This window comes from Melozone crissalis, unplaced genomic scaffold (genome assembly GCF_028551555.1).
Source record: "Melozone crissalis strain CALT ecotype California unplaced genomic scaffold, PUWL_Pcris_2 ptg000027l_1, whole genome shotgun sequence".
Taxonomy (NCBI): domain Eukaryota; kingdom Metazoa; phylum Chordata; class Aves; order Passeriformes; family Passerellidae; genus Melozone; species Melozone crissalis.
The window spans coordinates 75,871,868-75,885,091 of NW_026535805.1; the positions used below are offsets into that span (position 1 = coordinate 75,871,868).

General features: G+C 48.8%; 1 protein-coding gene across 1 annotated transcript; it reads left to right on the forward strand.

Annotated features, from left to right (window-relative positions):
• The first annotated feature begins 9,039 nt into the window (after positions 1 to 9,039).
• HTR1B (5-hydroxytryptamine receptor 1B) lies at positions 9,040 to 12,286 on the forward strand. Its single transcript, XM_054280402.1, has 2 exons — positions 9,040 to 10,282; positions 11,134 to 12,286. The coding sequence occupies exon 1, from the start codon at positions 9,087 to 9,089 to the stop codon at positions 10,218 to 10,220; it is 1,134 nt and encodes a 377-aa protein (XP_054136377.1). The 5' UTR covers positions 9,040 to 9,086; the 3' UTR covers positions 10,221 to 10,282; positions 11,134 to 12,286.
• The last annotated feature ends 938 nt before the right edge of the window (positions 12,287 to 13,224 follow it).

Consider the following 13,224-nt stretch of genomic DNA (forward strand, 5'->3'; position numbering starts at 1 on the left):
CTGCACCCTGTGGAAGGGATCCATGCTGGAGCAGGGTGTGCCTGATTGACTGCACCCTGTGGAAGGGATCCATGCTGGAGCAGGGTGTGCCTGATTGACTGCACCCTGTGGAAGGGATCCATGCTGGAGCAGGGTGTGCCTGATTGACTGCACCCTGTGGAAGGGATCCATGCTGGAGCAGGGTGTGCCTGAAGGATTGACTGCACCCTGTGGAAGGGATCCATGCTGGAACAGGGTGTGCCTGATTGACTGCACCCTGTGGGAGGGATCCATGCTGGAGCAGTTTGTTAAAAACCGCATCCCAGAGGAAGGACGCACGTTGGAGAAGTTCAGAGAGGATGTCTCCCATGGGAGGGACGCCACGCTGAGTGGGGGCAGAGTGTGAGTTCTGCCCTGAGGAGGAAGCAGCAGCAGAGGCAATGTGTGATGAACAGACCGCCAACCTCATTCCCCATCCCCCTGCGCTGCCTGGGGGGAGGAGGTAGAGAAATTAAAAGTGAAGTTGAGCCCAGGAAGAAGCAAGAGGTGGTGGGGAGTTTTTTTTAAATTTGGGTTTATTTCTCATTACTCTACTCTGATTTGATTAGCAGTAAATTAAACTAATTTCCCCAAGTTGAGCCTGTTTTGCACATGACAGTAACTGCTTGAGTGATCTCTCCCTGCCCTTATCTCAACCCACAAGCCTTTCATTATATTTTCTCTCCCCTGCCCAGCTTAGATCTTGACAGTGATTTCTGAACTGTACAGATGAAAAACAACATAAGAGAAAATATTAATAGCTACTATTGACAGAGAGTTTATTCCAAGCCACTCAAAGTGTAGAATCAGGACCCTCAAAGCTATTTTCATAGCAGCAAATATGGTGTCTCTGCTCAAAAGAATTGCAGTCTAAGATTAGCACTAGCAGAGGCACACAGGTGGGAAAACATCAGCAAAGAAAATACAACCAGGAAGAATAATAGGCAGCAGTCATAGTTTAATCAACAGCCTGACTCTTGTAAAGTGTGCTTTGTTGGTATCACAGCGAGGGAGGATTTTTATCCTTTATAATGAGGATATCTGTACCTGCTACAGGAAACTTGTCTCGAGCCTGGGAGGGCATGAAGATGTCTGACTGAAATTGAATAATACTCTGGGAGGGGCCAGCATCAGAGGCTAGTGGGAGGCAGTAATTAACCTGAATATGTGATGAGAAGTAGATGAACTACCAAAGGCTTTGAAAGTCATGTAAAGAAAATGTGCTTATTAGTGAGGTATTAATGGAGGAATGAGATAAGAAAAAGGATGCACAAAGAAGGGATGAAGAGAGAAGAGGGTCATGGCCACAACAGCAGGCTATGAAATTGTGTGGTAGCATTTTAGGCAGGTATAATACAACTTCCAAGATCAGAAAAACATAGCTGAAACATTATAGAAACCAGGATGGCAGTTTTAGCAACTAAATCTCCCTAGCCTCAAGCTGTTCTTAAGCAGGGGCAACTTGGGCAGTGAGATAACTTCAGCCGAGTATTTTCTATACTCTTGGATGGGGGTTTATGGTTTTGGAGTGTAGAAATCCCCTAGGATTTAGGACTCTGTTTTGAACATGACAGAGGCTGTGGGTCTTGAGGGGAGATGCAAGGATATTCTCCCTCCTCCTTCCCAAGGACAGCAGTGGGAGCAGAGTGAGGGCACAGAAGGTCAGGCTCCCATGCAGATGTGTTCTAAGCTGCAGGAGCAAGATATGGAGAAGGCAGTAAAGGGGTTTTGAAATGAGGGGGAGAAAGTTCATCATGAGGATGAAAGTCATGAATGTTAATGGGGGTGTGGAGACAGATCTGGGCCAAGTCCAGAAATGTTTGAGAATAATAAGAAAACCAAGGAAAATCCAGAGTGAGCTGCAGATTGCTTTTTCTTTTTGTTTTGTTTGTTTTTTAATAATGGATGCATATTTTTATAATAATAGGAAAGAAGCAGATTGCTTAGGTATGGAAGCCTTGGTCTGCTCTTGAAGAGGTGAACTGCACCCAGTGTGTACCTTTGCAGAGCTCTTAGAGTGAAGAGATAGAACTATGGAGAGTAAGAACTGGGGAAGGGACATAGAAGGATTTGCCTAAGGAAAGAAATAGAAACCCATGAAATCCACAGCTGGAATTTAAAAGCTACAAAATAAAATTATCTGATTCTGCTTCCACGAACACAGACATGACCATCTGGCAAATAAGAAAAAGTCCACATCTCAACTTTTTAAAAACCCACTAACATTTTAAAGGCTACATGTAGAAGCCAAGGTATTTTTTGGATCACCTCAAAACCTCTTTATGGGCATGTTCTACCTGAGATCTGAATCCTTTAAAACTGACTTCTTCCTGTAATGAGAATTAAGACATACCTTTTAAATATGATAAAGATCCCATCTATCTTTTACAGTTAAGTATTCCCTTCCCCAATAAATAACCCTAAACATGAGATGTAAAGACATGCACTTTCACAGCTCCTATTAGGACAATCTTTGGATAATGAAAAGATTGGGAAATAAGAAAGGAAATATGAAAAGATGTACAGTTGGGACAATGCTGATCCAGGCTGCTGATCTGGTTCTGTAGTTCACTTGTTTACTTTGAGAAAGGCCAGATGAGACACATTCTGCTTCCAAGCAGTGGGACGCATGAATACCTTTTATTTGGAAGAAGCTTCAAGTGACACAATTTTATTTACCTACCTCCTCTGGGCCTTTGTTTTCTTCCCTAAAGAGCTATCCATAGAGCACTGGTGGATACTGATGGCCTTTGCTGACTCAGCTTTTTTTAGTAGATTCACTCATGGATTTCACACTTTGCAACATTAGACCATCAGTTTCATAACAGCCTCTCTCCAAGATCAGATTATATTGGATTTAATTGGTTTACAGAAACTGTCCCCTGTGACCAGAATGAGATCTTCCACTGTGCTCTACCTTGCAAAGTGCTGCTGAGAACAACTGTCTGTACCCTGAATTTCTCAAAGGGTCTCTTGACCTCGCAAAGCTCTGATATTTGGATGATGCTACAATCATTCACCACTGCTTTAGTCCTGCTACACTAATCTGCTGATGAAAGTAAGCCTACAAGACCTTTGTGGCCTCCAAAACTGCTTCTGTTCCTGAATTTCAGCAGGTTCGAAGAGGCATCTCTCCGTAAGCCTCTTGCTAAGCAGAACAGACAACTAAATTTTGCAATTAAGTCTCATACTGCAAAAGAAACTGTCAGCTAGTAAACATCCTAAAAGGACTCAAATTAATGGTTGATGCATTTTATTAAATTAGCAGCCCAAATCTGCATGCCAGCAAAAGCTCCTAGCTTCTGATTACCTCCGGGAACAAAGACTAGAGCATGCTTATAAATAGTGGCAGTGGGCTTAGCATATGTTACCTTCTTTCCTAGATAAATATTAATTAGCCATGCAGAAGAGGCAGATCTCTAATAGGAAGGAATCTCTGTAGCTCTCCTTAAATCAAGGCTGACATGATAATTTCACAAGGAAAAGATTTTATTCTTAATTTTCAGCAGTTTTACTTCTTTGCAGAGGTTCACTGCATTGCACAAGTTTCCATGAAGCTTTATGCATTAGTAGCTTGTTGCTTCAAAATGTCTGCTGACTTTTTTTTTTTTTAACAAAAAACGCAGTGTTTAATTTCTGAAAACTTGTTATTTGGGACCCCTTTGAAATCAACTCTGGATCCTGAAAGGAGACCTTTAGAGATTCCATTCTCTAAATCAGACAGAAAGACTGGAACATGCTGAAGTGGGACAACGCTTTAAAACTGACACAGGTCCATATTGGAAAGTGGAGAATTTATCTTCTGCCAGATCTGAGCAGATGAGAAAATTAGACCTTTTTTCATCTGAATCCCTACAAAGCCTAAATGTATTGTACTTTCCCTCAATGCTGAACAGGTGCTAAAGGTTATGCCATTGGCTTTTATTCCTAGACAGCTGTACCTTTATGTCACACTGTCATGGCTATTTTCCACAGATCATTCCCCAATGGATATGAATGAATTTTATAGCAGGTTATAATCCGCCCATAGTACAGCAGGTAGGTTAAAATCCCTTCAGGTATATAAGTGGAGACAGCTTGAACTGGAGGGATGGTCATTGAGCCAGATTCTCTGGCACCAAAACAGGCTTTTGCACTGATTTTAGTGTGAATTAGAGGCTCCAGCAGCCTCAGACTGAAATCACAGCCCTTTTCACACAATCAGTCAATTCTGATTTGCGACAAAGCAGGAGAATTATGGGCAGTGAGAGGAGACAGGGCAGGATTGGTTTCCTGTGGAGCATCTCCAGGAACATTGTTAAAATTCAAATTCCTTGTAGATGGATGAGGAATAGACACCAACCTCAACTTCTACCTCCATGAACTGAAATGTGTGAGGATCAGGGCAATGAATGGAGAGTAACTGCTAGAGACACTGTAAGGGAGGACTGGAGGGGATGTTTTTGCTTGACCTCAGTTGCCTACTCAGGGTAATTGAATGATATTTGGAGGGCATCTGAGTGCATTTTTCAGCAACTGTGCCTGACCAGTATGGATTGAGAAACTCAGTGTGTATTTGTGCCTTCTGAGCCCATGTGCTTGTTTCTTTGTCTGGGTCCTTAGAGTAAAAATCAAAACTAGGCCCAGCTGTTCCTTATAATTAAATTTCAGTAACTCAAGCTGGGTGATTTTATTTTGACTAGTGACTTAAAAGTGATGGCATTTAAATGGCCTTAGCTGTATTTCAAAGTTAACACTGAGAAACTTCACACAGACATTAGTGTTATTTGCCTGTTGGCAAACTCAACAAAATACCACCGTGTTGATTTACATAGCCAAGGTTATCTTTGCTAACAGAAGGACTCAGAATTTCATTATTTAAAATATGAGTATGAATCTCATCACAGTGCAGGAGGCTACAGATACCATTACACACAATTTACCAGCTGAGTCAAGAGCAGAGGTGAAGTTTATATTGTGCACTGAGCTCCATGTTCAAATACACCTAAGATGCAAGAGCCAAAACCCACACGACATTATCTGTGGCCAGGACAGATCTGACTGTACAATGAGGACTTTTCTTTTCTGTACTTAGGTTTGTTTCTATGTGTCTGTCTTCTCTCTCTAATTTATTTATAAGATATTTACGCCATACATGGGCAGTCTGTGAAGCAATAAACCAATAATAGGCTCAGTTTTCATTGCAGTTTCTATATTTGGGTATTTTAGTACATCAGAATCTGGATATAAGAAGTATTAACAGTCTTATGCCAGCAGAAAGAAATTAATTTTATGCCTGCCTCTGCACAGAAGCCAAAAGCTTCAGGAAATAAGATCTCCTCTCATAAGCATCTTTTCAGATCCAGTTAGAAGAGGAGAAAATAAACAATGAAATGCAAGCTCCTGGGCAACAGCCCAGCAGTGAGATATGATCGTTCATGTGACAATACATATGATACACAATACGTGTCTGACTGGCACTCCAGGACTCCAGCACTTATTGGTGATCCAGGTAGAATCTGGTGCTTTCATCGAGCCTTGGCCCTCGGGAGCCCGGTTGTGACAGGGGGCTACGTGCAGCCTGGCAGAGCAGAGAGGAAGAGCAGTCTTCTACAACCTGAGCACCCCTTGTTGTGACACAAATCCTCAGAAGCAGCATGCACAGCCATGCACAGCCTGAGGAAAGCAGCAGCTCCAGAGCCTGGCTGGGGACACGTTTTCTGCATGCCCCTCCCGCAGTGACGTGCAGCACCATGACACGGAGCCCTGCTAGGAAGATGGCTTTACTTTCTTCCTGCAGCCCTTTATAACCCAAGGCTGAAGCCTCAGAGAAAAGCGTGGGGAATGCTTTCTGAGCCTGCCCAGGAAGACCAGGTGGTCCTTAAAGGAAGTCAGGTGAGCTGAGGTCACTCACCACAGCCAGACCTGTCCTGCTGGGTGAACATTTTGCTGACCACTCGGAGCAGTGCTACAGAAATGAGTGAGAAACCAGCGAGCACAATGGAAGAAAACAAATGAGGGAGGAAAAAAATCATCTTCTTGGCAAGACAAAGAGGGAAGCAATGAACAATGATTACTGATGAATAATGACCCAGAATTAATGGAGAAGGGCAACAGCAAAAGCTGTGCACAGAACACAAATATTTTAGAATAAGAATAAACAGTGACATTAGTAGGGTGGCCAGAACTCATTACCCATTCACATAATACTTGTCTACACTACACACCATGGCTGATGGCTGTGGCTAGGGCTAGAACATTGCCCTTGGAGGTTTTATAATTTTATCAGAAGAGCCTTTGCACAAGAGGCAAGCTGTTCCAAAATTGAATGAAGGGCTAGGTTTTCCTCTTGTTATTATTGGTGTTTTAAATTTAAATTCCTCTCAGATATGTAGCCCTATTTGGGAAGAATGTTGAGCTACACAGGCTTGAGGGCAGTTGCCAACTTAAGCACAACTAAATTAAGCCAGAAATGCTGAGCAGAAGTGAAAGCAATATCACACTGTATTAGAAGCCAGGATTATAAAATCTCTGCCTATCAAAAAGATCAGAAGAATGCAGACAGCTCTGTATTATTATTTTTAATGCAGTAAAGTCTAGAGCTTCCAACCGATTACCAGGCACCAAAAGGAAGTGGTGCCTGCTTGAACACAAGGAGGCATCGCAAAATAGAAACATGGAAACAGACTAAACCCTATCCCCATGCACTTTTGGGAAAACAGAAGGGCTTACTGACATTTTATCTTCCTGTCAGTTCAGGGAATGTAGGCAAACCTTGACTGCCACACTTTCTTTAATCCGGTCTTCCCCCACCTCATTTCTTGAGAGTCTAACTAAAGATTTGGAACAGATTTTACAAAATTTCAAGCACCACCACTTGTTTCTTTTTTTTTTTTAATCTCAGGAGACCTGTGGGTCTTAGCACATCTCCAGATCAGGGCACCTCGTCCTGTGCCTAAGGAGGGAGGAAGGGGCTGTCCCTGCAGGGCTCTGACTTTGCCACACTGTTGTGCAGCCCTGGCTCTTCTTCAGTTTAATGCTTCGCTTCCTAGAGTTTCCCAGCCCCTCTGGGCCACGGTGGTTCCTCTCCAGCCTCCTCTTGTGGTACTTCCTTGATCTGCATCCTCTCGGGTGAGCCAGCCCCTCTTGCTGAAGAACAGGGCGCAGTGGATTCTCACCCTATCCATGAGCACTGCAGTGCCTGCCCCTGTGCGGTGCTGAGCAAAGCCCACAAAGGACGGGGCAACAGGGAAACTGATTGCTTTTTCATCACAGAGGAAAACAGCCGTGAGGAGATGTCCAAGAGGGAACTGCTGAGAGTTTATAGGGAACTTAGGCATGTAGCAGCAGCACGTTAAGATGTGCACAAACATGCTTGCAGACTGAAAATGCTTGTCTCCCCTTAACTTAATTTGTCGTGGTATCTTCAGGAGATTTAGTCGGACTGGAGTATAGGCATTTCACCGAGCTTGGAATTATCCTGACCCAGCAAAAAGCAAGCTCGCACTCCCTTTGTGTGCAAAACTTTCCTGCGGCTGCTGAGAACAAACGCTGGCAGGAGCTGCGGGACCTGGACAAACGTGTGCTCCCGCTGCTCCTGTCCCTGCCTGCCGAGAAATGGAGGAGCCTGTGGGGGGCACATCAAGGCTGCTCAGCCGCGGGCGTGCCCCTCCAAGCGCACCAGAAAAATAAAGGAAAAAAATATAAAAGGAAGGAGAAAAATGGGTAAGAAAGCCTGAGCCCAGAAGACACAGGATTACTAGAAGTGTAAAGCAGGCGATGTGATCCGGTGGGAATCCACCTCTACTGCGGCGGGGCTCGCCGTGCTGCGCAGCCCTTCTCCCGGCGGGCAGGGCGGGCGGTCCCGGGACCGGAGCGGCTCCGGCTGCGCCCCTGTCCCGCACGGTCCCGCACGGCCAGCCCCGGCACCGAGCGGCGCTTGTAACGGGACGTGGCGGCGGGCAGTACACCGGGGTGTAGCCCCGCCGGGCTCCCCGGGGAGCCTGGCATCGCCCACCTCACGGCGTAGCGGGCGCAGTGGGAAGATAGGATGATAGGATAGGAAGACGGGGTGGGAACAACGGCAGGACCAAGGAACACCTGCATCCGCCCGTGCCGTGGCATCCCTCGTCGGGCTGGAAAAGGAGGGGCTGCTCCCTGCCTGGGCGGGGGACGGGCTCGGGCTCCTCCCGACGCCTGCAAGGGCAGGGGCGGGGGGCCGGCGGTGGGGCGGTGCGCGGGGCCGGAGCGGGCCGAACGCCCCCCGCCCCACCCCGTCGGGCGGCTGGTGGGTGCCGGAGGGAGGGCCAAGGGAGGCGGCGGCGGCTCCTCCTCCGCGGGCAGGCGGGCGGGCAGCCCGCCCGAGAGCGGCACCGGTTGCTCGGTGCCGGCGGAGCCGCGCCGCCCGCTATATAAGGGGCGGCGGCTGCTCGGTGCTCACTCACACCGGCCCCTGCCCGCGGCTGCCGGTGCTGGGCGGAGGCCGAGCCTCGACAGCATGGCCCGCGGCGGGGCGCAATGGGAGGTGGTCTCTCCCCCTGCCTCCCGCGGACCCTCCTCTTTCTCCTCCCGCTCCTCCCGCACCCGCGGCGGCGGCTGCAAACTTGCTGCGGCGGGCTGCGTGTGAAGGCACGGCCCGGCGGGGCGGCTCCGCTGCCCCCCCAGCCCCCGCCGTCGCGCCCGCAGCCCGGGGGGCGAGGCCGCCGCCCGCGGGCATGCGGCTCCGCTGCCACCGCGCCCGTCGAGACACGGAGCGGAGCCGCGGGCGGCGGGGCTGCGCTTAGGGGCGGCCGGGGCGGGAGCCCCATGTCCGGGGCTCGCCGCGCTCCGCGGGCAGGCGGCGGGGCGATGAGCTGCCGGGGCGAGCGGGCGCGCCTGGCCCCCGGTTTGCCCTGCTCCCTCGGCCGTGGGGAGTGAGGCTCCGCGGAGCCCGCTCGGAGCTCCCGGAAGGGCGGGCAGGCGGGCGGGGAGGTGGTGCCGGCGCGGCGATGCTGCAGCCCTCCCCCGGCGCCGACGGGGTCCTGCCGGGGTAGCGGCCCCGCCGTGCCGCGCCGAGCCCCGCCGTCTGCGGGGGCGGCGGCCGCGGAGGGATGGAGCCGGCCGGCCCCTGCCGGACGCAGTTGGGCTCCGCCAACGACTCTTACCGAAACTGTAGCGCCGAGGAAGTGATTTACCAAGATGCCACCCCTCTCTCCTGGAAGATCGTGCTCGCCGTCGTCCTGGCGCTGGTCACCCTGGCCACGGTGCTTTCCAACGCCTTTGTCATCGCCACGGTCTACCAGACGAGGAAACTCCACACGCCGGCCAACTATCTGATCGCCTCGCTGGCCGTCACCGACCTCCTCGTCTCCATCCTTGTCATGCCCATCAGCACCATGTACACTGTGACCGGCAGGTGGACGCTGGGTCAGATCGTCTGCGATATCTGGCTGTCCTCGGACATCACCTGTTGCACGGCGTCCATCCTGCACCTCTGTGTCATCGCCCTGGACCGCTACTGGGCGATCACCGACGCCGTCGAGTACTCCACGAAACGGACTCCCAAGCGGGCAGCGGGCATGATCGCCCTGGTGTGGATCTTCTCCATCTGCATCTCCATGCCCCCTTTGTTTTGGCGGCAGGCGAAGGCCGAGGAAGTATCTAACTGTGTGGTGAACACGGACCACGTCCTGTACACCGTGTACTCCACAGTCGGAGCCTTCTACTTCCCCACTCTGCTGCTCATAGCCCTGTACGGGAGGATCTACGTGGAAGCCAGGTCGCGGATTTTGAAGCAGACGCCAAAGAAAGCAGGTAAAAGACTAACGCGGGCACAGTTAATTACAGACTCCCCGGGGTCGACCTCTTCCGTCACGTCCATAAACTCCAAGGCTCCCGAGGGATCCAGTGAAACGGGCTCCCCCGTGTACATGAACCAGGTGAAGGTGAAGGTATCGGACGCCCTGCTGGAGAAAAAGAAGCTGACGGCCGCTAGAGAGCGGAAAGCTACAAAGACTTTAGGGATTATTCTAGGAGCCTTCATCGTGTGTTGGCTGCCCTTTTTCATCATCAGCTTGGTGATGCCTATTTGCAAGGACGCTTGCTGGTTCCACATGGCCATCTTTGACTTTTTCACGTGGCTTGGATATCTCAACTCCCTCATCAACCCCGTCATCTATACTATGTCTAACGAAGACTTCAAACAAGCTTTCCACAAACTCATACGTTTCCGATGCACAGGCTGAAATGTTGAATGCGATGTGCTCCCCGGGGCAGCCCCCATGCACGCCCGCGCCCGGCGCCACAGGTAGGTGCGCGCACCCCGCCCTGCGCGGAGAGTGGGGGCGCGACGGGCCGGGGGGAACCGGGGGGTGGAAATGAGGCGGGAGGGGGTGCGACCCCACAGAGAGCGGGTGTTCAGACCCTGCGCGAGTGGCGGATGCTGCGCGCTCCTGACATTTCACTACCTGTGTGTGTGCGCGTCGTGTGTGCCCCCCCTCCCCGCCCAGATCGCAGGGAGTGACTCACGGCAATCTGCTTTTTATTCCACCTATTAAACCAATCTGCCGCCATTTCGTATGCTAATGCCCGTGTTTCGGCCAATTAGTGCTAAACGGTGCTCGCTCGGAGCCCGCGGCCGAGCTCCCCGGGGAGCGCCGGCAGGGCCGGGCCGGTCCCCGCCCCGGTGCCGCCCCCCGGCCCCGCCGGCGGCTGCGGGCAGCGCTGGGCGGGCAGCCCCTCGGAAGGGAGGCCGTGCGGCCCCGCAAACAGCGGCGTGATGGGTTTTGTTGGTGTTTTTCGGCTTTGTTTTCGGGGTTTTTTGGCGAGGAAGGGAGGTAGGATAGGCCCCAGATGGAGGCTGCTGACGAAGTCCAGCCCTGCTTCTTTCTGCCCTCCTCACGGCTCCGGCCGCTCCTGCGGGAGCGGAGCCGGCTGCGAGCAGGCGTCCCGAGGGGAAAGCTGTTCCTCAGCCTCCGTGGGAGACCGGACACCTCTGGTGTGTCTCTTCACACGCGGAAGGGCTTTGCCTTTCCGCGCCTCTTGACAGCAGTGGCTGCCAGCTCATTGCTAAAGTCGGCGCCACGTTCTGCAGAATGCATACATGCCTTTATTGTGATACTTTAATAATTCTGCCAATCTTTTGCTTTTTGTCTGCAGAATCAAGTTGCTATTGTAAAGACCCACTGCTTGAAACTTCCCCAAGCCCAGTTGCCAGACTCATGATGCTGCAAAAACGTCAATACATTCTGCCACCAAACTGCTCAGCTCTGCGTTTCAGTGTAATGACTCTGGCAGAGATGCTGTTCCAATAGGCACGCAGATCAGTTGCAAAAAAAAAAAAAAAAAAAGAGGGCAGCCTCGAATCAAGGTCTATAATTCATCTGGAATGAAGAAAAAAAGTTTGAGAGTAAACTCCATTTATTTTGCAGGCTTAACTTCTTAATTTGTTCTCCGGCCGGTTGTAGGGGTGTGCACAAGAGCACAGTTGTCTCTGTCTGTGTTGGTAGCATAGTTGTACTTCTGCACACCTGTAATTTCTTTCAGTGAAGAGTTGCTCCCTTCACCCATGAGGCCAAGAGGAGACAAACTCACGTTTAAAATAGGAGCATCACAGTAAATTCTGTAAATGACTCCTTCAGCTGAACATGTGTCAGAAGTGACAGTGTGCAAAAGTTTTATATTTGTATTTCAAAACAATAGTAAACGAAAATGCTCTAGAAACAAGAGTTGTAGACCTGTTCAACTGCACTGCATATCTGTAGTCTGTCCTCATAGTTGCCTTTAAAAAGGAAATACTTCTTGATTTTACTCCATAAGAGCAGAAATCAAGAAGTCCAATGACCTTTTCCATAAACCAGCTGGGAATAGGAGTAGCAGTTTGATGCTGTAACCATGTTTTCCATTTTGTGTCGGTTGCACACCCTTACCGCATGAACCACTGCGAAATTTAGAATTCTCTAAGTACTTAACATTATTTAGTGTATTTTGTAAAGAAGTGAAGCAGTTTGCTCTTTCAGAAGAGCTATTTCACCTGCAAAATAAATACCCATGAATCATGAATTTACTGATGTTAGTGAAATTTCTTGCTTCCCTACTTCCCCCCAATGTTTTTTTAGTATTTCTTCTTTTGTTTTGTTTTGTTTTGTTTTTTTTTTCTTTTTTCTCCCGATTGGACCTTAAGACAGGTCTGTGCGTATTCAGCAGAGTTTCAGGTTATGGTCCACCTGCTGTGATAGAACTGCATTGATTGTTCCTCTTATGTGTAAATGAAAATGAGTATAAACAATAAAACGCTTGACTGTGTTCTCAAGAGTGGTAGCAATTGTGTGACTGAAAGGAGTTTTTATTGGTTTAACCTTTTTTCTCAGTATTGACTTTTTAGGTAACACTGATTTGATGAGTCACTCAAGAAAGCAGTTGATGAAGGTTGAAATTACAAGCTTCAATCGGTTGTCAGTTTTTTAACAGGCAGCTTTACTTTTGTTGTAGTCAGTTCTGTTAGGCATAATTATTACTATTTTCATGTAATGTCAGAAAAAATGTTTCGTTTTTTTCCACAAACATTTTTCTTACTCCTTTAAAAGCAAACAAAACTTACTTTAGCACTCGTGGATAGTGTAATCAATGTTCTTTTAAAGCTGTGTGTGTATGTATTCTAGATGGGGGTTGTTAAAAGACTGGAAAAATCTTACATGATTTATCTGCCTGCTATTCTTCAGAGAGTTATTCAGGTAATAAGGATTTACTTAACTGGATAGTACAGAAAGTGCGTGACCCTTTGTGCTTCTTCTGGTCATAGGCAGGAGGAAATCTGTAAGATACAAATTGAAGCAGTGGAAAATAAACATTTTCAGTAATTTGAAGAAATCCAAAAGAATTGCCTTGAAATTGCATACCTGTTAAAAGAGAACTAATATACTATGGTTCTAGAAAGTACCCTCATAAAAGTGTTAAACAGTGCTTCACCAATTCTCATTTGTCATTTTTTGATCTTGGAGAGGGAATTTTGTTAATCCCAAATTCTTTCTCACTGGTCTTCTTACATGTGTGAAAAATGGAAAATGAGATTTCAAGTGAGTATTCCAGCATTTCCAGAGAGTTGAGTTTTCTGTCAGTTTTACAAAGTTAGGGGACTTGGAGAGAGCGGAGTGGTTCAGGAGTTGAACTTTGCGTTCCTCGCGCTGCTGGAGTGTACATACCGTCATCTTCAGCAACGGGCAGCAAATACTCCCAGCTCCCTGCTGTGGT

Bases quoted from the DNA above. Each gene is read 5' to 3' on its own strand.
- HTR1B (XM_054280402.1), top strand. From the start codon at position 9,087: ATGGAGCCGGCCGGCCCCTGCCGGACGCAGTTGGGCTCCGCCAACGAC.